Source organism: Tigriopus californicus, chromosome 9, assembly GCF_007210705.1.
Source record: "Tigriopus californicus strain San Diego chromosome 9, Tcal_SD_v2.1, whole genome shotgun sequence".
Taxonomy (NCBI): Eukaryota; Metazoa; Arthropoda; class Copepoda; order Harpacticoida; family Harpacticidae; genus Tigriopus; species Tigriopus californicus.
In genome coordinates, this window is record NC_081448.1 from 9643739 (window position 1) to 9669994 (window position 26256).

Genomic DNA, 26256 nt, shown 5'->3' on the forward strand with positions numbered 1-26256 from the left:
TCTTTGATGAGTGAGTGAATGCTCTCGTTTTCTCGAGAAGAAATGCTCGGAAAAATAGATTTGTCTCGCTAAAGATCGCACCGGTGAGCGGGAGATATGTGGGTGTCGGCCCAGCTGCATTTAAGGCCCCATTAAACTTTCTGACACACAAAAGACAAGTGTTGAGGCAAAATGAGAGGGCAGAGCGACAAAGAAGATCGCTAGGATGCAATAGTGGCAAGCTTGTTCTGGAATCCCATAGGGCCATCGTTGTATAATCATTTAGCATCATTATGGGACCATCAATTTCAAATGCAGAACAGACTGACTTTGCTTGAGGTCACTTTGGGGCCAATGGATGCTCTTTTTCGACTGACTTTTTTGATTTGCCACCAGTTTCAGAAATATGCTTCTTTTCAATTAAATATTATGCCAATCAGACTGTCAGGTCTATTGATGTGAACTACTACTGTAAAGTAATTACTCATTTTCTCCTGGCTATGCCGACTGGAAATAAAAAGGGTATTCTGACAAAAGAAACAAAAAACATTTTGAACAACAACACCACAAAACAGTGACGTGTGGCACTCTTGAAGCCGACCAACCTCTTGAATTCTCCTGAAGCCACTTTTCATGTCTTAGCAATACCCATAATGGAACACTCGATCGAGGGGAATGGAAAAAGCCAACCTCACGTCAGGTTGCATCCCCTTTTTTCCCAATCCACATTGATGACACATAAAAGTCAAAGACCCATGCCATATTTCAAGACCGACCGAGTCGGGGGATGCCGCTTCTATCAAGCATCCGCCTTGGCCGTACAGCAGATGACACATAAAAGTCAAAGACCCATGCCATATTTCAAGACCGACCGAGTCGGGGGATGCCGCTTCTATCAAGAGTGCCACAGAGACTTTCGGGAGCACATTGTTGTTGTTGTCGTTGTTGTTGTTATTCCTGGTGGGTGCCACGATAGATCTCCAGCGGGAGTGGCCGTGACCAACAAACCGATCAACCAAGCTCACAAAGTGGATTACGTATACGAAAAGGTGGAAAGAGACTCCACTACAGTTGAAAGTGTTGTCGAGAGAAGTTAGCCAGGAACAGGAAAAAGTTGCCAATATTTCCCAGTTTTCAATTTCTAACGGAGCACCCAATACACACCAGCTATTGGTTTTGGAACCAGGAATGCTTTCATCTGTGGGTAATGTCCATTGGTTGGGCGCTACGTCATTTTTTTGCCAATAACTGGTGGTTCAACCACGTTTAAACCATCGTGGTCTTCGAAGAGGGATCAAAAATAGGGTCGCAAACAAGTGGCGAAGATATAAAAGGTCGATTGTTCCATCAACACGGGAAAGATTGAATAGACGTCTTCGACACGAACAAGGTCGGCCATTGCTGATGGTTGAGTTGGGCGGGTGGTAATGGTGAGGAATTCATTAATGGACTTTGCGTGTTTACCGCCAATGAAAGGAGCAATTTGCTAAATGCTCCCGATCAACTCTGGCCGGTTTTGTGGCTCTTAGCTGGTTGTACCTTGGGAAGATTGCCCGCTGATGTTCCCTTTCATTCACTCCATTGTGGTGGCCTTGGAAGTGGATCATTTGGGTGCCTTAGGTTCGCTGGGATGGACTCCAAGATGGAACGATGGACCTGGCTCAGCTCACACATCGTTCCATAACTGCTTTACGAGAGCCAGCCACTCTTTGATGTCTTGTATTTTATTGCCAGCGAGATTAGCACTAAAAGCTTTCACGGTGATTGAACCCCGATGAAAAGATTGAACGGAACACCACCCTAATGGGACGGCAGAAGCGATTCTCAATGGAACGAGAAAGAATGATATTGGACCGTGAGCATCGTGCCCCGGATCATTCAAGATGGACGATGTAAAATAATGAGAGCGGACTTCGGGTTCCCCTCCCTCCCTCCCTCCTACACCAGTCCCACCCACCCAACACCCAACCGCGCCTATCAGTCGATGGAACTTTCCATCAAAAGTTTGAATTTCAAATCAAGCCCATACACGTTTGGGCACACGCGATCCAAGTAAGTGGGACGACGCCAAGCCCGTGGATGACTAGTTTAAAAAGTTTGGCAACATTATCAGGAACCAACGGGAAAAGTTCCCTAAGGAAATCACCTTTTGGCCTCCAACATCATCGAGTGGAACCGGCGACAACAACAACAACAACAACAACAACGACGACGGTGGCTCTAGCACAAGAGTTGTCCAACGAGTACGCAAGAAAGGACAGAAGGAGGAGGGTTCAGCAAGGCCAGCAAAGAAGAGCGTGAAAGGAGCAATCCACCCAGGCAAACAAGCCAATTAGAAACTTGCCAAGTCAAGTCCTAGTATGTGTTCCCCATCACCATCACTACTTACTAGACTAATGCCTCTAGTCGTCACCATCGATCGATTGGAATGGACCAGAGGAAACTCAATTTAAACTTGGGCCACTCTCCCCAACCAGCCAGCCACCAAGACATCAATACTCCAGGCTTTATTGTGAACTACCAAGGCACTGTGGGAGAGAAATAGTTCCTTCTAGTGGCCATTTAGATTGCGCCAGAGGTGATGCCAGGCATTGAAAATCCAGGGAAGCAAAACTGCCCACGGATTGGTGCAAGTCCACTTTGGGTAATACTTTAGGAGAAGCGACACAGATCTTCTTTTTGGGGGGGGGGGAGTGCGACTCTAAAGGGGACCATCAGTAATCGAGCAGCTGGACCGTTCATGAGGATCCCATCCCTCGTATAGGCCTCTAGTTGGAACATTCATACCTCACACACATAAACGCCATTTTATGAGTTCTCATCTAAATGCGTGAAATGTTGCACTGGTGAGCAGGGCCATTAGCAACAAGCCACGTTCCTCCTTTTCGAAAAATCATTTCTCCTCCTTTTTTGAAGGGGGAAGAACGCTTCGAGAGGAACATGGAACATTATCCTTAGGTCCATGCCCAATACCAAAGTTGATGTGGAAGCGACCTTCCTTTTTATTTTATCATGGCGTTGAGTGCACAACTCCACATCCACATCTCTTGCAGGGAACACTTGAGCCAATCATATGCAAGAATGCCACCGTTTATTTAGAATTGATGGGAAGTTTTGCGGGAATATTCCCAAGGCCTCGTACACTATAGTACGCTGTACAGGCTACTTCTCGAGGACCCGTTTCGACTTGAATGGTGCACAAATGGTTCTCAATTATATTTTCTTGAGGCGAAGAGAATTCAATGGAAGCTTTCTGCTCCATCTCCTTTGGCGGCGAGAGAGCCTCTCCCTCCTTCATTCATTCATTTCCGTGTTCCACCAGGTCCCAAGGGCCTTTCTAAAGGAACTGGGTGCGAAACATATGTGGACCTGCCTGCTTTTGTGGCCGCCACATCATTATCATCATCGTCATCATCATTAAGACAGATCTGAAGAAGTCAGGACTCGGGAGGCCATCTCGTGCGTTTCTTGTGCGGAGAAACCCAAACATCTTCCTCCCTAATAGTTGAAGAACAAAGAAAAGAAGAATCATTTGGAACCACCTTTGCCATGTCTGTGCACTCCACGTCAGCAAGCCTTTTGTTCCAAAACGTTGTAATGAATGGACGGGAAACGTCTGAGAGTACAGTCCGAAATGGAAATGGTGAGAAATCATTGGGGGATTTGCAGTAGTTCGCATTTCTCAAAATGGACCAACATTTCTGCACTGTGGCACAAAACGGTACCAATGAGGCAAAACAATTCGGAAGGAATGGCCATAGGAATGTCGGGTTAAGAACGAGGCTAGATGGAAGGCTGTGTACCGCGGCATAAAAGGAGGTCAGTCTATGTAAAGACTTATCAATTATGATTGTTGCCGTGGCCCACTTTTTTCAGGCTCCGAATGGAAAGACGCTGCTCGGAATGTGAATGAGAAGGTAAATTCTGGTGTACCCCAGGGATTCCGGTAGATCCATGTTCCACATTAGTGTTCCATCACTTGGCGAGCAAACACTTCTGGGAATGGACGGTACCAAGTGGAAGGCAAGAAATGTAGCCAACTTGACGCATACAAAAAAAAAGAAAAGTCTTAATTTATTTGGAAAGAGAGAGAGAGAGAGAGAGAGAGAGAGAGAGAGAGAGAGAGAGAAACTTTCCGTGCTTGTTCCACTCTCAATTTGCAGCTCGTTAGAGATGAAACTTTTGGACAGCCTCACGCCAAACAAATTCTCTGGTTTCCTTCGCTCGTTCTTGAGCACACCCGCCTTATGGACACTGGTGAGCCAGGAAAACTTTCATTTCCTCTCCTCCCCAATCAAATATGTTTTCATTTCTGCAACTGATGGCAAAGCATATTTGCGCTTTTTCTTCCCATTCCCGCCATTTCCTGGAACATTCACGATGGTCCACCAATAGAAATGAGGGAATGAGTTCGAGCGTCGCGCCTCAAGGTTAGTACATGCAGGTGACGGAATGCGGAATGGCTGTTGCTCATGCCTTCCAACAGGCCTCAAATCCCACCTGTACCCTCCTATTAACCTTGTGCTCATGGGAAGTGGCAATAACGTTCGTAAATAACACCATAAATTTCACTTAAACTGAACTGAACCACCATCTGGCAGAGAGTCAGAGAGAGAGTCAGAGAGTAGAAATCTCGCTTCGAAGCACGGGTGAGACTTGTGCCATATTTTGGGAACGATCGTTCCTTAGATTTCCCATTTTCCCCAGCCTCAAGCTGAATTGAGGCTGTTTGAGCTGTTGTTCCATTGTGCCTTTGTGAGGCACGGCCCAAATTTCAAAATTTCTCGAAGCGTGAAAAATTTGCCACGACGTCGATCTCTCGTTGAAAATCCCAATTTTGCCTTTGGGGACCTCACCAATATCGCAGAAAGGAGGGGATGAGGAACGATTTTCCTTTTCTTTGGGCTTGCTTTAGGCTTTCGCGTTTAAAGTAAAAACAAAAATAACCAAGCTGTGGTGCGTCGGCGACTTCGCTTTTTGTCTTACTCCTTTGATGATGGATTGATATTGCTCCAAATGACATCATCGTCGCCTATCTTCGTGGGGGTGATTAGTGTCGAGAAAATGGGCTCAACTTTTCTCGAGCGAGCGTTGCCAGCCTTGAAAAGTTTATCAAGTAAAAACAAGAGGAACCCGTCGAGAGAGTCTTCACTTCATTTTGGGATGTCGGCCGCTGGAATTGCTCCACTTCTTCCACCAAATTTACCTTAACACCTAAGCAGCTTCCTCATTCGAGATGAAAAGCATTGTGAAGAAGATAGGCTTTATCCCGGTTCAATCATGGCCAAAGCGAACTACGTAAAATGGGGGCAGCCTAATGGGGCCGAGGGTAGTGAATAGATAATATTGGGTTTGTGCTAGCACTATGTACGTGAAGGTCCCAAGATTGATGCTGGTCATTTGGTCGAATTGGTTGCCTAATTTGGATCATCTACGTCCCCACACGGAACAACTCAATCCATTTATTACTCTATTGTCGGTCCGACAGATTCATCCTCATTCCATGAGTCCATTTACGTGTCTTTTTTGAGCACTCAAGGTCTATCAAAGTTGCACAAAAAATGGGACTTGTCCACGGATGAAATTGGAATTGCGCTCCGTTGCCAAAACATGCAAAATTACAAACGAAATTGAATCCCTTGTTTGTCAGATTCACTTTAATCCAAGTGTCCCGGTTCCAAGTGCGATCCGCGCAGAACGAGCAAATTGCCGGGAAGAAACCCGAGCCACCGTGAGACATGATCTGGTCCCAACATCCTGAAAAAAAGCTGGTGGAAAAAAGAGCTCATTCGTTTCGTTTTACCGGGCTTTTAGGGTTCCAACTGCTCATGTGTTTTGATGAATGTATTTCGCCTCTACTACGTGTTCTGTGCCTACATGTATATACGTAGTAAGTACAATTTGTACATGTATGTCTTTGTGACTCCATTCTGATATTGGCTGCCCTTGACGCATGCACGGCTGGGTTTGGCTGAAAGCCGGATTTATGAACATAATGAAAAAAGTTGTTGAGAGAATGAAGTTAATCTTTGTTTAAACATCGGCATACCTTCCAGATTAAGTTCCCATTTATTTGGAAGCGAAACTTTGCCTCCCCCCCCCTCACAGAGCACTATCATGTTCGTGTAAGTCTTTTTAAATTGGATGGGGATACTTTCAGATTACTTTTACCTTTCTCCAACAACTGTAACAAAACAACACATCTCGTACTTAAATTCGAACACATTATCAAGCTTAAACATTGAGAGAGCATCAGCATCAGCAGATTCCGTCATCGAAAGTCATTTTCCGTGCTTTTTTGCCAGCTTGAGTGTGTCTTTCTGCTCTAATCTGGCCCAGAGATCGGTCTCAAAGCCCAGTTGTCCCACGAGCAGATGGATCAGGAATGATGTGAAAAGAATAACACGCCTGATTGTGGATTTCTTGAGTTTTTATGCAAGCAACGTAAGAAAAGGAAGGACATGGACACGCGGGCTGTCAAAGGAAAAGGGAAAGAAAAAAATACCCTCGAGATTCTGTTTACCATCGAATAGGGGGGGAAAATAGTTTCTGCTGAGTCGAGATTTGATCATTTGAACATGCCTCTTTTCATGGTTTGTTTCAGGTATGGTAAAACTGTGGGATCGTGACGCGTACCAAGCATCAAGTTTTCAAGGAAATCACAGAGTTTTAGGAGGCACGATTTTGTCGAGCCTGAAAAGAATCGAGTTTGAAACAAACACACAGAAAAACAATTTAAAGTCTCGAATTCGTTGTTAATGGGACTAGTTAGCATCACAAGTGCAGTACTGGCACGTTCTACGTAGTTGTGTTGACGGTAAAATTGAAATTCCTTTGAGATCCCAGCAGGGAAAAAGCATCCCAGATCAGCTTTCGAAATTGTCTGGATGTATGGGAATTGAATGAACGGCCGAGTGTCACTGTTAATTCCCCGAGAAGATAGTGTTGATAGAAAACAGAGCGACAAGAAGACCTAATGTTTGTTTGAAAGATAGAAATAGACCACTTAATACGAGTGCCACCTTGATCCATCTATTTACCAAGCCAGAAGCATCAAGCACTCAAAGAGCCTGGAATCGGACAAAAAGGCAAGGAACACGCCAACTCCGTCAAAGTTTGGCTTGAAGTCTTGAATCGCCGATTTGTCTTTCATCTCGAGTCCTAATCATGTTTAGGGTGAAAGATGGATTTGTTTTTGCAACTTCGACTTCTCTTTCTTCTTCGTCTTCTTTTTCACACCCTTCTCGTGCAGCCGTTTGGAGCTGCCACCATCAACGTCATATTGCCAAAATCGGGCCAAATCGGGCCTCCACTTGTTTTGTAAACTAACAACCGCTAACGAGGGAACGACTTCAAAGCAACGTTCTTGGATCTTCTTGCATTTGTTCAGCAATTGATTGGGAACGCAAGCTTCATCTGAAGTGCTTGTCTGGCTGATTTGCAGTCCACTTATCTCGAAAACGTGGGTTTGGCCAAGATTCATTTGCGATTCGTCCAAGTGGATAGAACGAGATTCTGATCTGGAACAGACTGCCTGCATTTTCGCTTCCACGCTTTTGGCGAAAAGAAAGGGAAACTTATCCTCGGACAATTAAGTGCGGTCAGTCGTCGTGGTCGTCGTTGTCCTGATTCATTAACTCCATCAACACGACCCGTTGAGTCAAGGGATCAATCCGAGAACGAGTTGCCACGCATCACATGGCCTTGTTCCCAATTCCCGTCTTGATGCTCCACGTGGGACAGCCATAAGTGTGTGCTTGCTCTACATTTCCTCAATGGGTGTTTGTGCTCACTGTGCTGGGTACAATGAGCCGGAAAAGGGTTACTCAAGATTGATTTCCCCATGGATAATAAACAAATTTCGAGCCGGGTGCCTCGGAGATGGGCGGAGATCCCAAACGAGATCAACTGGGTCCATCTGTTTGTGATTGTTGAGTTGACGAATGGCGATAAAAAAAAAGCCCTTCTCGGCTTGATCCGCTCTTCCCTGAGATCCACGAGATCCCCGTTGGTGTGTGGAACGATAAGTACACACTATTCGAGTACCGATAGGGATCAATGGGGCCAAACATCATGTCTTTACTGTCTTTGATAATTCTTGACAAAAACTGTCCGCATTTTGCAGATGATGATAAGACGTTTAGAGAGCTCCTTCCTCTCTCTCTCTCTCTTTCTTCTGGCGACCGATCTTTCCAGAGATTTTTTCTCCAAGCCGAATGTTTTTCCTACACTCAAAGGGAAAGGAAAAGAAGAAAATTGATTGAGCGGGAAAAGATGAAAGCCATGATGTTCCAAGGGACACCTGGTTGCTTGCAAACGTTGGGAAGAGTGGTGATGGTTGGTGGGGAAGGATTTCTCCACTCACAGTTGAAGATCCAGAAAAAGGCTTAACTCGAGATATTGGCCAACCACATCCTTCTTCGTCTTTTTTGTAAAGGTTATCAAATGATAGTTTGGCAACTCGATAAGCCCTGACCTGTCGAGAGGAACGCAGACAGAGGAAGGAGCAAGGAGAGAAGAGGCAGAGAAGATTCCTCGGCAACCTTTTTTTTGCCGGTTCAGATCCTTGTTGATGCCTGGATATTGAAAATTGAACTGTCACATGGTCTTAGAAAGTCTTCCAATCTTCATTGGATTTGTGGTACGACCTTTTTTGAAATCTATTTCGTCGTCCTTCTTGCCGACCTTTCTTACTCCGCGTTGTCATGGTGAGCCGAACAGATTGTAAAGACGTCAGTTGGATTGGGACCTCTCGAACTTCAGACCTGGCGGCCTTTTTTTATGGAGCATGCCAAGATATCGAAGGATCAATGTTAGTAGAGTCCCTTCCTTTTATGGGAGGGAAGGCTGTTCCTGTCCTGTACATGGACTATACCTTTTTTCCCCCGACTGACTAGGGGGCTTGAGAGGCAGTACTACTACACATCGAAGGTGTCTTGGTCTTTTTTTCCCTCCTCCAGGAGAAGGAACCATTGCATCTTCAGGGGATCTGGAACCATTGGGATTTGGAATGTAATTGGTGGATCATTCTCCAGAGAGAACCACCCACTGCAGTTTGACGGGATCGCACGATGGCAAAAAAGGAAGACGAAAAGAACCTTTCCCTCCTGAGTCACATCAAAGCTAAGTTGATTGTTTTTCGAATTTAGGCCACCTGCGCCACCCATCTTTCCATCTATCAATCTATCTATCTATCTTTCCATTCAACCATCCATCCATCCCATTGCGTTCACTGGATAGTCATCCTTTGGAGACAAATTACCCCGTGTCATGTCGTCAGTGGAAACTTGGCCGGAACTCGCCCAAACACATTTGTATTCTCCAAACCCAAAAGTTCCGAGATTGAAACGAATGTGTTTACTGTGTTCATGCCATGGAACGAGTGAATGGCGAGGCTTTTCTCGGGAAAAGGCCGTCACCGATGGCTGCTGATGTTGTCGGGAAATGGCTGTTCATTATCCGAGTCCCAAATGTCACAGACGATTCTTTTTTGCCAGTTCGCCTTCCTTCGGGTTGCCCTTATCACTGTGGCGTGTTGTTGTTGTTGTTGTTGTTGTTAGCGGTGGTGCTTGGGATTGTCAAGGAATCAGTTCTTGTTCCCAACCAAGATCAGAACTTGAAATTGGCTCTGGAATGCGTCAAGCTCGCTCAGCTATTGGGTGGGCTGGATAACAAATGTGGCTCAGCCAAAGTGGCGAATAAAGCTCGACACAATAACAAGAAGAAAAATCTGCCAGTTGGAGCTAAATTTTGAATTTATTGGTTGTCAGACTGTCGACAACATTCTTGGCTGGTCCACATAAGTGAATGGAAATAAGAATGGTTCCATTAGGGAACGAGTGTCTTGTGGACCACGAACGAAAAAGGCCTTGAGCTCCTTTTAGAAGGTTTCAAACAAGAAAATTGCACTTCCTACATTTGCATTCCACATCTTCAAGATTGAACTTTCGATGAGGAGATTTCAATGATTCCAAGTGCAAACAGAATTAATTTTTCTTCTCTCCATCTGACGTTCAGATCCACATTCATTCATGCACTCACTCATGCACTCACTCAATCAAACCCTTCACGTCATTTCGTGATTGAGATGTTTCCGTTGTTTGCTAGAATAGATGTTCTCGCGACGATTTGGGCTTGATTAGGAATTTGCAGAACAAACTTTAGACCTCCCTACGACTTTGAAGACTAAAGAACATTGTGTGTAGGTTGAAAAAAAAACCGTCGAATGAAAGCGGATCAAAGCCTCAACTAGCGTTGTAGGGTGGTTTGAGGGCTGTTCTACGAATGAATCGAAAATGAAAGGATGAAAATTGGGCTTGGAGTGTCGATGCTGGGGTTTCGTGAGGGAATATTCTAACCAGATTGCCGGACTATATTGCGGTCTTTTCTCATCGAAGCAATCATTCTGTGCAGTTTCATTACTGCATCATCAACGTCATCATCGTCGCCCAAACATTTCAAGTTCCCTCAAGGAGAGCAAGCCAAGCCCACCAAGGATGAGAAAGAGGTCGGGAGAGAAGACCAAGAAGACCCAGAGTGAAGCCCAGAGAGCCGATGCATTTTGTCTGCTATGAGCGCTCTCAATCAAACCCTAAAATCTGCACCACCTCTCAAGCCATATGGTTCCCTTCTTGCCAAGGCCTCGTGGTCTTCGATGGTCAATCTCGCTTTCTTAAGGTCCCAAGGGAATAGCGTACTTGTGAGTTGAAATATAATTCCGCTTATTTTGTCCTTGTGCGGTTGAAGATTTTGGAGGATCCGCCACGGAAATTGGAACACTTCGAGGGTGCGAGTGGCAATAACAAGTGCAACCACCTACTTAAGTGCTTCTCGAGGGAGACCCAAAGAAAAGTTTCTGGATCCAAGTACTCGCTCTTCCAGCGGGTCCATGCTCCGAGCTTGCTCCATAAATCTGGAGTTCTTCTTTGTTTTCATTAGCATAATCACCCCCTCCCTCATTCGACTCCCTAAATCCCTCCCTGGCCAACTTGGAAACCTTCGCACAGAATATATCCATCCACTCGTTGATACTCACTCGGGTGGAGGCACCCGCCGCCAATTTTGGAGTGCCACACCAAGACTTATCTCTTTGGACCAGAAAAACGAACCTGCCTCTCAGAAGAAGAAGAAGAAGAAGGAGGAGGAGGAAGAGGGGTTGAGGGAGGAGGGAGGAGGGAGGGGAGGAAATGTTCATCATAGAGACTGGGAGTGATCCAAGTCATCAAGACACCACCAAACGCTCTCCAGTCTTAGGGCCTAATGCCGGTGGTACACGGTCCTAGAGACGGAAACTTGACCCACAAAGCAAATGAAATGCATCGTGTCCATGATCCACAACATAAACAGCAAGTTTGGCCTCCTCAGATTACCAGCTCTGTCTTTCATGGCGTGCGTACGCGTATGGGTGTGCATGTGTGCGTGTGTGTGAAATGCAATCTACAACCTGGCGAATGCAATTTTGCAACCAATCTCAGTGTCCTTCAGTTTGGCGAGGGCCCAAGTTCATCGCTGGATTCCAACACTGACACAATTCCAAAACTCCATCTTGTTCTTTGTTAAACATGGTTGTTGGATAACTTTACGACGAGACTCGGACGAGTTCTAGTTTGGAAACACATTAAAGATGCTACTGAGGTGTACTTGAGGGATTGTCATTTCATCCAAACTTGACTTATCCCCGTTTTTCAGTAGGGACTGTGCCATGCCTTATGAATCATCGGGGATCGCACTCAATCTGGTATATAGACATTGGATCATTGGATCTTTTTGGAGGTTGTCTTTTGCCACTCTTGAGGGTTCTTCTAGTTTTAGCACGCAGAGCTATTTCGGCATTGCAGATAAAGAAAGCATCAGCTAACATGTGGTCTAAAATTGCACTTTTTGAACAGTTTATTCTTATCATATTGACACAAAATGCATAAAATGACAGATCCATTTCTAATAGCAACGCTTCAATTTCAAGTATCACTGAGGGTTTCCATTTTGGTTCAACTGATGAATTGATACCTAAAAACCCTCTTTACGGACTGAATTCGACAGACTTGTCTCTCTCTCTCTCAGTTTGTCATTTCTTACCAACTAGGTCTCTAAACACTTCAAACCCGGTTTTTTTCGTCAGGTCCAATTAGCAAATGTGGACGAGGACAAATGGTGGTTGTTGGTGTGTCAATGGTTTGGCCTGGTTAGCTCAGCCGCCAAACCATAACGACATTCTTCGTCTCTTTTCTCTTTCTCCTCGCCCCTCTGAGCTATTTGTATAATGGCTAAATATGAGCATTCTGTCATTTTTGCCCATTCAAGCTAAAAATCTCGCCTTTCAGCTATTGTCCAGCGGACACCCTCCACCAAATACCGTAGTAGTTCATACTCACACTCACATTCTAGTACTCATTGCGCTCACTCTGACACGGTCATATGGGAACAGTACGTATAGTAGTAGTACTACTGTGGTACCATCATAGTGCGGGTAAATGTTCGTTCTTCTTCCTTTTGTTAAGCTGATTATGATAATCCTCCCCCATAGAGGTTCAAGCTTCTCCTCCTCCTCCTCCTCCTCCTGCTCCTCCTACTTCTACTTCTCCTCGCGATCCTCCCCTTTCCAACCGTAGTGTTCACCTTGCTCATGATGGACTTCTCAACTTATTGACTTACTGACACAAAACCATGGCCAATTTCCACCATTTTGGCCGACCGAGCAAATTTCATATCCCATCATACAGTTGGATGTACTCGAAGGTTTAGGGTTGTTGAACAGAGATACCTTGTCATTTTTGTGCTGGATATCTTTCTTCACTAGTGTGAGACTAGAGTAGTCCATGTGTGTACAGTATGACGAGTGGATGAATGTTCGAATGTTATGTTGCCTTTTGGCCCCCTCGTCCAAGCCCCTGAAGGGAGTCTCTCTTTCTCTTGGTCATAATGCGAGGGTTTGAAGTGATCATTGGATTACAAATCCTCGGCGTTGGTAATCTCGAATGGCTTATTCTAAACAAGCTCATTTGCATGAAGCAGGATTTTGAGACTTAATGAGGGACGAGATTGCACAACGTTTAATGTACGAAGCATTTTGTTGTGAATTGTCATCCGTCCTAAAGTCACCCATCCTGTAGGCTCACCTTTGATATCCTCATCTCTTTCTCTCTCACCCTCTTCCTGTCTCGTTTTGAGATCACGAGTGTGAGAGGAAAGTACTTAAAAGGCAGCAAAAGTTCGAAATGGGATTTTCGGATCAGAATAGGACCCAACCGGAGAAAGGCACTTCAAAAAAAAATTTCAAAACCCACTACGGAAATTGTATCGACACTGACCGAAGGCCTTAGAAGTGTCTGGAGACCAGCGCGAAAGAAGTCCTCTTTCTCCCTCGCTCTCTTTCTTTCTCTAGGCGTTCATGGAGGGGAGAGCAAAATGAGATTGGCTCAATTTCTTTTTGTCCGAAAATTAGATCAAAGCAACTTTTGGGGTCCTCCCACCGCTGCGTAAAAGAAACGAGCACGATTGCGAGTAGACTGGTTGGATCCTGGGAGCAAGGATGGGTTGCGAATCTCTTTTAGGTTTACTATCGGATCGAAGTCAAAAAAGCTGGTCAGTTAGAAGTCGAAAAAGGCCTCGCTTCGTCATGCCTCTCGTTCCTTGGAAGAGCCTGGAGTGAGTGGTTGCCTTCTCGAAGGAGCCAAATGTTTCACGTTTGGAACTATTTGCCCACACCCGGTCAGACAAAGAAGATATTTGAATATCAAAAGGAATTCGGCATTCAACACTGGCCCAGGATTCCACCAGAGTAACCAAGAAGAGCCAAAAAGGACCAGGCACAGAAGAGGAGAGAAGTGCCAATCCTGTCCATGCTCGGAGGATTGGAAACATCTCCTTGGATAAAAGATAGGCATGTGCCTTGACCCATATCTTGATATGGACTACGCACACCACTCTGATGCTGTGGACAAGCGTGTGATTCCAAGAAAGTCAAACAACATCAGGTCGGAGTCTGGAGAGTTCCTTGGTTTCTGTTCACCCTTTCCCCACCTTGTTCAAAGTCAGCGGAGGGGTCTCGATCTTGAAAGGGAAGAGGAGAACTATGAGGAAGGAAGTTGGCACTATCGACTTCTTTTGAAATTTGGCGACCACTACATTTTGTGGCTGTGATGGTTGGTAGAAACTGTTCTGGGAATGTGTGTGAGTGTGTGTCATAGCCTTGGCCGTATGCTGTCACTGACAGATTGACCTCCCTCAACGCTCCGTGAACGGGTCTTTCATGTAGTGCTCTCAAATTCAATGGGCCCCGGAGTGACCTCGAAGAATGGAGGTCCCTTCAACGGCCCAGTCCTCGTTCATTACCACAGCCGGAGACGAGATGGATGAGCTGTCCCATAATTCATGGCCTGAAGAGTGGTATCCTCTACTGGTTGGACCCCATTGGTCCAAAAGGACCAGGGAACAGATTGACATTGACGGTTGAAATTAATGTTCCAGTCACACATTAATTTCAAACATTTCAAGGTCTATGAAGATTAACAATGTGGAACATTTGGAACAAAAAAAAGGCTATGAAATAATTTTCGAACATTTCACGTCATACTGAGATGAAAAGAACTCTTCACTCGTAGACATTGTCTCCTGTGACCCAATTTCAATTCCCATGAATGGATTCTTTATTTCCAAGCTGTTTTTGTTCCCCTTGAATGATCTTGAGAGCCGTCAAAGCTGGGGAGTGGTGGAACAAGGCAGCTCTTTCCCGTGCTCCCGCCTCTTTCATGTCCGTTGATGAGTTTCCCCATTTCCTTAGCACCTTTCTTGAGCGCGTCTGGAGACGGATAATAAGAGTTCAAGCCTCAGTCGCCCTCTATTTTCATTCATTGCCCAGGATGGATCTCGATGTTCGATTCAAGGATCTCTTCTCGCTCTTTTCTCCTTTTCCTCTGCTGTACCGTACATCCGGATGGATCTCGATGTTCGATTCAAGGATCTCTTCTCGCTCTTTTCTCCTTTTCCTTCACGTTCAATCACATCAGATGCGAGTTGGTCCAATGGAGGCTCTACCACGCACCTAGTGCTCGGAAGCCAGTTGTAAGGAAAAATATCCAAGGCAATGACAATAATTCTAACACGAAAAAGTCATAAAACCCATGCGCGCGAGTGTGGATATGGATGTGAGTGTGGCGGCGAGACAGCGCCGCGTGTCCCTTGGACCAAGCATGGTTCCACCACCTCATAGCCGCGCTATAGGCAGGGATTTCAAGAAACTCCTAGGATATAAAGTGTATTTTCGGAATTTTACGACCTAGATACCCTGACAACGTGTGCGAGTGAGTGCGACATTTAGGAAATCAAAGCCAAAGCCAAGTAAGTCTCTTTGGCCCATTGGCGGCACATTTCTCAATTTTCTTCTCGACGACGGATTTGAAGTCTCCCTTCTCCTTCTGCTTCACGTGTTTTGAAAAGAGGGGACGATCCAATGCCTACTAGCCATATTTTGGAGCTTCCTTTAACCCGTTCCAATATGAATTCCAATTTAAATGCCCTTTTGTGTGTCATTACTTTGGGTTGGTAAACTCTTGTGTCGCGCTTGGCTTGTTCAAGTTAGTCATAGCGGATGCGTCTCTTGGGGCTCCTCGGGGGCAAGTTAGGCCAAAGATGGCCGTTAGTGAGAAAAAATGGGCTTCACTTTTTGGTTGTTTCCGCTTTTTCTTAAACATGTACTGGGCTGTGAACTCCTATGCACTAGGTCTTCTAGGCACAGTCATACTGACACGAGCACTGAAGTTGTAATAGCCATGGTAGTGGTCTATGGAGCTTCTCCTACATCGGGAGTCGAGCTTGTAACGCTCACTAAACTGAGGGAGGCGTGGAACTGAGAACTGAATGAAAGCGAGGAGGAATCGAATTCGAGTCATCCAGGCCAAGCTTGGTCTTCCCCGATCCTATTAGTGAAGGCCGATGCTCGTGACGTGTGCTCGGACAGAGGAGTAGTGCTATTTCCATAGAGGAAATTATTGGTTGTCTAATTTGAGTCAGGGTTCCAAAGTTAGTTGGACCAACTTGCTTCGAAATTGGGTCTACTATGTTGCTTAATAGCCCAATCCCTAAAGGGCCTTGCCGGGCCCTCTGAAGTGGTGTTCCCATTCCTTGTCCCTTCCGCTCCCCTCTCTCGCTCTCTTGCCGTTATGCAAATGGTAAATGGCAACCCTGCAGGGCCTGGGGCCAAAAGCCCAGACCAATTTGGTTCACGTCCTAAATGGGCTTTTGATGTGGAGCCTCCGGAATTTGAAATTGGTTCTTAACACAAAAAACCATTGGTAGTGTTCTGTAGTGCATTCGTCTTGGGGTGAAGACGAGGAATAAGTTCAAGGCTGAAAGACCCTCACAGCGACCACAGCGGCGAAAAGAACTCACTAGGGTTCATAAATCTGCAATGCACCAACCCAGCATCGGTTCCATGCACCCCTCAAAGCGTGCCAAACACTCTTGTCAGTCAGTGTTACATTTGATTTCGTTCCATAGCCATACACACATACTGTAGACCACCTCGAGTGTTTGGCAGAAAAGATCTCGTTTCATTGCGTCTCATTTCTCCCCTTTGCAGATGACTTCAGTTCCATGTTCCCGTCAGAATCGGCGGACCACAATGGGATCACTTATCGGACGGCTTATGCTTGCCAAGGCCAGACTCTCAATATCAGCTGTCCAAACTCTGGTGACGTCATAAAGGTGATTCGAGCCAATTACGGCCGATTCTCCATTGCCATTTGCAATGAAGAAGGTCGGACGGATTTCTCGGTCAATTGTCTGGCTCCAAATAGCTTCCGAGTCATGCAGGAAAGGTGAGTGTTTTGAGCCATTCATTTCAAGGGTGTTCGAATTGAGAATTACCTTCGTAATTACGATCAAAAAAGGGGCAGATGATGTGGCCTGAAAAAGAGATAGGTGTCCTGAGAATGAGCCAATTTCATCGTCAAATGCACATTCGCATGCATGAATTATGGTTGATGAGAGCTCTTTTTGGTCGTGCTTTATCTTGGAAAACCATCCAGGAGATGGTGGACCCGATCTAATTCGTCAAGGACCAACCAAAATGTAAAGATTATGTTCTTTCAGGACAAAAAATCTTTGATCAGTTCGCCTTAGGCTCTGTAGGCACATTCTTTCGCATAATATGAAACCAAACTATTCAATTAGGTATTTCCTTCAATCAACAAGATCTTCCTTTATTCTTTGATAAATTACGTTTGATTAAAAAACGACCCAAAACTCGTTGATTTATTGCATTTGCTAATATCCTGACCTTTTTTCGATTACCTTGGTTTAGATGTAATTTTCGTTCCTCCTGTGTTGGCGATGCCTCTTTGTTTCAAGACCAATCCGATCCATGTCCTTCAACACCCAAGTACTTGGAAGTCCATTACGCGTGCATTCGAGGTAAAGTCTCAAGAACAGCGTATTTTTCCAAGATGATGGCCATTACATTTGTCATGCATTCTATTGAGTTGACCCACATTCATTTCCTCCTCCGTTCCACACACATGTGTTCATTGATTTATCATGTGTTTCGCACTTTGGTTTCGATCTAATTGACCGAGGGTGTTGATTTAAATCTCATCAATTCATTGGCTTGGCCAAGCATGACCGTCAAACAAACCGATCTCTCGATCTCTCTTGGTACTTGCCGTACGTGTGTAATATAGGGTACTAGGGTACAGCACAATATGCACACCATATACAAAGCCCCTCTTGAATGGCTTGGCTGTACTACGCTGTAATACGTTGTAAATGGGTGGACATGTCGTTGTGAAAAAATTGTCAAATATTTCAAATTTGTCAGGGAGTCTCCAAATTGCAGGTTTTCAATGGTTTTTCGAGTAAATCATGATTTGGTAAAAGTTCCGCTTGGCATTCACTGGATTAACTCCCACATAAATGTATGTAGCCGCTCTCCGGATGGAGCTTCATAGCGAGAGTGCAAATATCGAAATGCATTTATTTGCATTGTTAATTTTCTTTTGTGATGATGGCAAGGGCCTTTGCCGAACTAGATTTTATCTCTTTCTCCTTCCATTATTTGCTTCAAAGCCATTGCCAATGGAGACGAATGTCTTGTCAAAACCTTTTCTCAATGACAATAATAAATAGCACTACTCCCACATCCACGTTCAATATTCAGCATTCATAGTTACAAAAAAATAGGGGCAATACCTCCTTTTCAGTAATTGAACCTTAACTTCCATCCAGATCTGTTTAAGATGTCCTTGAAATATTTTCGACTTATTCATGAAATTCGATTTGCGATTGCTGGTGTATTTATTTTCTTCTTTTGTCATCATGAGTCGTAAAATTCGCGGGCTTTCAAGTTTCTTTTTGATCACCTGATCTCCCAAGGGGCTGCTACGTAACTCGACGAGAATAGCTACAAATGGTAAATCTCGGCCAGAGTTTGGCCGAAGTGAAGTTTTTAGTGAATTTTCAATCGACCTCTTTACCTCAAGCCATGTTAACCTGCACTGAAAAACCCTCAGTGTTTTGGTTTGACAACCAGTAAGAGCTTTGGTTTAATGGTTCAACTACAGATTTTTTCCCCACAAAATGTATCACGAGCAAGCCCTTGATTACAAATCGAGCAATACAGGGATCGTGGCATTACGGAATTGCTATCATGTGATCTTAAAATCGAGCTTCATCTGTTAAGAGGATTTTTTTAAGGAATGGCATTTGACCCTGAGAATTAAGCTCCTGTTACCCCAACCACTGCGAAACAGTGCATTCACTAGCAATCTCTTGGATCTCCAGAGTCTCCCGAGTCTCTTGATCTACTAATTCTCGTCTAAGGGTTCCAAAGGGATAACCAATTCCAATGCCAATGAGATTGATGCGATTGAATTGGAAGGCTCCCAAATGCAAAGCAAGAAATGGGTCAAAATCGATTGCACCCACATCGAGTGGTGCTCGGGTGCTAAATCTCGTAATTGGCCTTGACAGTGGAATTAACCTCACTCAATTTCCTTGGCACTCGAAGCCATTAAATCGGTGGTGCATTACTCACTCATGAGGATCCTTACTTGCCCAAAACTCGTGCTCGAATTTTTAGAGCTCTTCCAAAATTCCCCATCATCATCATCATCATTCTCTCTGTCGATGATGGTGATGTGAGTTGTGGCTGAGAGAACCCGTGAAAATACACTTGAGAGAATCCTTCCCTTCTCCCTCGTTCCTTGGTTTGGAAACGATTTTATCGGGCCCATTTATTTTTAATTCGTGACTTCCAAGACCTTTCGCATATCGTACTTCATTCTGTGGAGCTGGCACTCAGTACTCAATGTTGTTAATGTTCTGAAGCAACTTGAACACTATTGAGAACATCATGGCGATGAAATGGCACTTACCTACGTACGTACTGTGACGTGTATACTGTATACTATGTAGAGTGCAACTAACCTGACTCGTTGGCCACAGTTGAGCTGACTTGAGCTCAGAGGGTGGTGGACTATCTATCCTTTAAGTTCTTTTTACTGGCTTCAACACTCAAAGAATGGCAATCAATGGTGCCCTGATGCTGCTGCCAAATGCATCCCATCGGGGCTCCAACCAGCATATTCCAATAGATCTTGGGATTATTACTTCCAGTTGAGCACTACTCACCGGTGGTTCATGGTTGCCTTTGGAGATGAAGCCGTATGCGATTCATCATCACGCGACTGGCTGTGCTCATGGTTGGGTTATCTTCTGATCTCTCACATACACACATCAATTCATTTCTCCGGTTTAATTTCCACCGAAGACAAAGTGGGGCCATGAACAGTGCGAAACCCATCGACATCATCTCAGCAGAGTGGTTTTTCGTAGTCGTTTCCGTGTGAGGAAGTCGAGTTTGGCTCAAGCTCAGCTCATACCCCCAAAAAATCCCATGAATTCTGATCAAAATCAAAAAGGGGATCCAAAGAAATGCTAGCAAAAAACAGGCAGCTACATATATGTATATGTACGAGTATGTGCGTGTGTGTGTGTGTGTGTGTGTCGACACCTGATCTGACGACGAGAACAAGGCTCATCCTGAATCGTTTCAATTTCCATGTTCTTGCTAACATGCCACAAGGGAGGAAAAAGGACCCGAGTAATGTTAAGTCAGAATATACCAGTGAACAAATGTCGTGCACACCACATATTTTGAGCTTGAATAACTCGGAATACTCAAGCATTGACATCGTTGGTTTTAAAGTATTATGGCTAACCAAGTTTTTGCAATGTGCTTTCCTTGAATACTCTCTAGAAGTTCAAGTCATAAATTTTGAAATTAATGACAAGCACATTGAATAAGTACATAGAAAATTGATAACCGATGACACGTGCGGTGTCCAAATCATGATAGCTCAGGTGAAATATTTTTTCTGATTCGTTCGGAGAAAATCGCCCTACGAGTATGTGCAAAAAAGAAAGCATGTTAGGGAAGGAAAAGAGGGAGAGTGTAATATATTGAATTTCCAACTCTGCTTCAAATTTGACTGAAAACGTGAATGTGTTTAAGGCTGATTTATAGTGATATTATGGACATCAAGAGGAATGGAATGCGGGGTTTGCACATTTTCAACTTTTCACCCCATTGGCGTTGGCGAATGATGAATTGCGATTTCAAAATGCATGGAATCGCATCAAATTTATGTAAATCTCACGCGCCCAAAGAGTCTCTTTTTGCCCTTCACAAGTGACTCCCCCCCAGCCACATACATGCAATTCCAAGCCAAAGCACCCAAATTCACTCAATGGCCGACCACATTGGTCAGGAGCTCAATAATTATGTACAATTTGCTCTCAAGGTGGTTGGTTTTTCAAATAGCCAACCAGTCATTGGGTATTCCGTAGGTCTAATCTGATTTTCTGCGTCTGGTCCATCGTTTGTCGAACCATTGGAGCTCGAAGGCGCTCTACGAGTGAACTGGGATCGTGATAATTGATATGTGTTGTCAAACTTTGTTATCGCGTCGACCAGATTTCCAATAAATCAAAACAAGCCATGGTTTGCATACCGACGCGATTGGCAAATTGAGGTTGTTATGCCAATGGTTAATCCGGATTGAGCGGCATCAATGCGGGATAAATTCCATCCGTTTATTAGGGAGGCGAGTGAACGAACGTATCCACAACGTCTTGGGGATTTCAGGTTTCAGGCTTCAATGCATTCTTGACTCAACTAATTCCAAGTTATGAGTGATTATCCCTCTTCTTGTTGCCAGTTTCCACGGGTCTTCAAACTATTACTGCTACTACCACTACTACCTCTACCACCACGACTACTGCTGCCATTAGTATTGCAATGGCTGCTACCATCCGAGTAGAGTTATCTCGACACGCGGTTCAGACGGGGGAATATTATTTCAAGAGAGAAAACAAATTCTTGGGATCATTGTAGCCTTGGAATCTCTCATCCATCCCGACGCGATGAGATTAGTCGGCCGAGGGACTTTCTTGGGAATCATTTCGAGCCCACCTTCAATCTGCCCGCACTCGTCTAAACTGTCTGCCTTGATTATCAATGCCAAAATATAGCAATACGCAAATCACATTGAAGTCATGATGCTAGGTGATTCACGCTGATGATCCGTTCTCTTCTCTCTCTTCTTTGGGAATGCCGCTACAGATGTGATGACCACCCGATGTGTTTGCTCTCGGCCACAATCGAGCAGTTTCAAGACGATCCTTGTAATAACACGAGGAAGTATCTGGAAGCGCATTATTATTGTCACAATGGCACGGAAGGTAACATTATTAATGGGAACTGTTGCATTGCTATCGGCAAACCAGAGTGCTGCCAAATTAGTCACCACCGTCTTGTCGTTCCCCGCATGCCGTTCTTGTTTTCAGATCTACGCCTCATATGCACTGTAAAGCAACTCAATAGAATGCACGATATGCCGTATTTACTGGTTCATTCGACTAATATTTCATTTTATCTCCTAGTGTCGACCACCACGACCACAACCAAGCGACCTTTACCACCATGGATGCGAACCACTCGTTATTCCACCACATCAACCACAATCATTCCGCCAACGGATCAAGAAGCCAAAGACGACGCTAAGAGGAGGCGTGTTCCCATCACGCTCCCCCCAACGCGTCCTCAAGAGTCGCCCGAATCCATCCCGGGTGTGCGGGGCAATGGACAATCCAAGACCAAGAGCATCTTGAACAAATTCCTCAGCTCCTCGATCTCGTCCACCAATATCATGGACACGAGCGAGACTCCGGTCACCCTTTTAGATGGAAAACGTGGGATGGAGAAGGATGGAGAGAGCACGGCCATCATGGTGGATCCTCAGACCACATCTAGCACAAGTACAACTCCGGTCCCCACGGCCAAAGTGACGACAGCGACCGTCCCACCCAGCACCACGCCCAAAGCATGGATCAGAAAGAATCACGTGGTCGATTTTCCCACCACTGAACCTCCGAAACCCAATCCCAAAGCCAGTTTGGTGGACGAAAGGAGCTTCAGTACCAATCCTTTGCTGGAATATCCTGGCTATTGTTCCCCTCGTCGAGTTCGAACTCTGGATTGGAGTTGGACTCGCCCAAACACGGTGGCCGTCATGCCTTGTCCATTGACGACGTCGGGCATGGCTCGATGGAAATGTGGACACAATGGGCGGTATGTCACGCCTCATCCGGATTTGAGCCAGTGTCAGTCGATTTGGTTGAAGAAGATCCGGAACCGGCTGATCCATGAGCAACTGTCCCTCGTTCATGTCGCTCGTGATATCCTGTATCATCTGGGCAGCCATCCGCTCTTTGGCGGCGACCTTCAGACTTTGGCGGGCGTGTTGGATCTCATGACCTCGGGCCTTCGAGGCGAGTTGTCAGGCATTCCCACCCGTGAGCAGCGAAAGGCTGTGGTGGCTGAATATGTCCAAAGTGCGGTGCATGTCTCGAGCCAGGTGCTGGAGGACCGCAATGTGATCAGTGGTGCTTGGAAGGATCTACCCAGCCTTCAGGAACGGCTCCACGTGTTCTCGGCCTTTTTGACGGTCCTCGAGGATTCTGGGCTTCTACTCTTGGAAGGAGCAGTGCAAGATAACCTCGAGACCACTGTTCAAGGCAAGAATGTCCGTAAGTGATTTTTACATTCATTTCAAGCAGGTGTGAGAACTTCCACCATCAATCGCGTTATCAGGGCGCTCCAATACTAATTAAGGTAGCGGCAAATGACTTTTTTCGAGATTTGATTTTTGCCCCGTTCTTCCAACGATACCCCTCTTCTAAGTCAGCTCCAACTCCAACTCCTACTGAGCACTGCATCATCATCAAGAACCGTTCTGGTTGTTCAGGTGTTCTGACCAAATAAGCGAGAGAAATTCATTATTATCCTCACAGGTTCCGCCCCAAACAGTCTGTCAAAACCACACAGCATTACTCCACTGCAATGGAGTGCAGTACAGTAAGTAAAGAGCGAGTGAAGAGGGCCCCTTTTGCGAGTTGATTACCGACACCACCACCTTCACCTTATTCTTCCTCCCCTCTCCTCAGAACAATCCCACTAACTAGGCAAATTGACTTCTTTGATGAATGGCTCTTGGGCAGAGGTGGGCATAGGCAATTACGAGCATTGCTTCACATTGTTTCCCGTGGGGCACTCCGAGCAAGAGTCTCAAGTCTCAGGCGCTATTTCTGAAAGTGAAATCCTGAACCAGAAGAAATTCAAAACGTCAGCCTATCCATCAAAAGTTTTTTTCCTTCTTTCGAGACCTTCTTCTGACCAAAGACCTCACACAAACACATACGTAAACACTCGCATATGGTGGGCATTTCAGGGTCTAGTTTCATGTTGTTTCTTGTGCTCCATCCTGAGAGAGTGTTGAAAGTGGTTGGCGGTGATGACCTCTGGTCGTTCAGGTGGTGATGAACGTGGTGTTAATTGGAATTCAGGAACGAAGGGGCTCTTTTTTTTCTCTTACGGCCATTGACAACATCCGAGTACATGTGAGCAAACAGGAATAGCATACGATACGCGATGTTCGAATCCTAAAAGCAGTTGGTTGAACACGAGGATGATAGCCCTCGAGCTGATTTAATAGCAAATAGATCAAATGTAAATCAATCAAAGACCGTACGTTGTGGTGCAATAAGCGTTTGGAGCAAGTTCATTGGGTCATTCATTTCCTTGAAGGATTTCTGACAGGCCAATTTCCCCGATACCCACTTGGAGATCCAGGCCCCAAGAAGTGGCCATCAATGTTATGAAATCCTCTCTGGATGTTTGCGAGCCTGTCCCTTCGTTTAAATTAGAAGAAAAAAAGACCTGGTCGTCTCTCTCTCTCTCTAATTTTGCTCAATCATCATAAATCTTTGTTTTCCCCGTTTTATTCCCGACTTCATTGGATGTTGGGCGTAGATTTGAATGACGAGGGCTTCCTAGTACTGTAACTTTCATCCCAGATATGCCGTCCATCATCCGAGTTACTTAGCTGGTCAGAGAGTTGCTAAAAAACACAAAACAAAACTCGACCAACCCTGGTCGGTTGAGAAGCAGCATTAGCACCCAGTCAAGATCTCGTGAAGCTCTCGAAAATTATGACCCCGCACATAACTCACTTCCGAGTGGTTTTCGTGCCAGGCCCAGCCATGTGTTGATGATATTTAAGCCGTCAACTCGCTTGAGATGGTTGAGCGTCGAAACCCGATGAATGCCAATGATCCAGAAATAGCACTCCTCGGGTTCTCAATGTCTTGGCACAACACAACACCAACCAAGTGACTGAGTGCATTCATATTAGAGACCCACCACCAACACGCATTGTAATTGGGAAGTACTCCAAGCACGCCGTGATTGGACTTCACAGTATACAAAAAAAATCCTCCTCTTCGCTTATTCCTGACAGAATTGCATCGAGCGAAGGGGATGTCTCGCGTTTTTTTGTGAGTTTTTATTGGTGTGATGTCCAGCTAGGAATCAGGCCATCGTAAATGCAAATTTTTATCGCATTCTAGGAATCATTCTTCGGCTTGCCTGGGCAAAGCTGAGCAGAGCTCAGGCGACTCAGGAGTGAGTAGTGAATGAGGAAGCTTTTATTTCCCCTCAAACATCCTGGGTGGATCGTAAATGTGTGCCATTAGTTAGGAGGTGGTCCTTGGCCCCGCACATCTGCAACTTCGTACTAAAACAAGCTTACGCACAATAGAGTCAGAGTGCACCCAGCACTGGCCAGAAAAAAAAACAGAGGAAAGGGGGGGGGGGGTAGCAGCCGACAGTTAACAAATCATGTTTGATGCCTAGCCATAAGCATCTTATGCCGAACTTTAAGTACTTGCGGCACGGTAGGGAGAAAAGGTGCCTCTTTCTGGTTCTTAGTACCAAGTAACAAGGGTCCTTTCCAGAGAAGAAGATGATGCAAAGCTGAAGCTCAGAAAGAGACTAGTTTTTCATAAGAGATCGCGACACGATGAAGCCACGATAACAACTGCTGAATCTGAACTCAGGGGTGCCATTGGTTGGGCGAAAAAATCGACTTTGAAATTACAATTATGGTTATGGTGCGATTTCTTTTTTGACGAGACGATTCATTAGGACGAAGACGTGGTTCAGTTGTAGTATGTTGTTCTAGCATGGCCTTTTCATTTGACTGTCAGGGGCACCCTGAAGCCATGTCCATGAATTAAAACGTGCAATTTGGACACCTTGAAAAATAGAGTTTCATGTAAAGATACCATAATGATGGCCTACAATGGGTTCAGGACGATCCTGATGGTCGATGTTCGTTCGCCCTATGGCTAAATACTAAAAAGTCAGCGCTAGCTGGTCAACTGGCTCTGATACACTTTTGCATGACGATGATGATGTTTGGGAAGACAACGGGGCCAAACTATGCCTCCAAGAGACTACTAAACTGGTGGAGGGTGACCCATTTGGAAGAAACTGATATCCTGAACAAAAGGAAACGAAAGTTGGTGCAAATTCATGGACAGTGAGTGGACTGTACGTAGATGAAAGTACTCAAGTGGACTATTTCACTTCTCTTTTCAAGGGACAGGTTGAGCTGAGATTTTGTGGAATAATTGGGCAGGCATGGCGTTTAAATCATACATATAGAAAGGATAATGCCTCCGGACCAAATGATTACAGGCCTACACACTCATTTATTTGTCACCAATTAGGCTTCTCAAGAAGCTGAGTCATCCCCATTTGCCTCCCGCCAGCATCTGCCCATCCAAACCTTTAAATGAGGAGATCGCTCAGACTATCAAGTCCCATCGAATGATTCTTTGTGACTTTGTGAAACGAAAATTGTGGGCATTGAATGGAAGACA

General features: G+C 45.2%; 1 protein-coding gene across 3 annotated transcripts in view; it reads left to right on the forward strand.

Annotated features, from left to right (window-relative positions):
- LOC131886793 (latrophilin Cirl-like) overlaps nt 1–26256 on the forward strand; it is a 50775-nt gene that overhangs the window by 19574 nt on the left and 4945 nt on the right. For 2 of the 3 annotated variants that reach the window (XM_059235196.1, XM_059235195.1), the window contains exons 3-5: nt 16556–16793; nt 21596–21714; nt 21916–23061. In XM_059235196.1, coding sequence (XP_059091179.1) covers nt 16556–16793; nt 21596–21714; nt 21916–23061 — 1503 coding nt within the window. Of the gene's footprint in view, nt 1–16555; nt 16794–17278; nt 17389–21595; nt 21715–21915; nt 23062–26256 lie in introns of all 3 variants that reach the window. The other variant, XM_059235197.1, reaches the window with a different exon arrangement.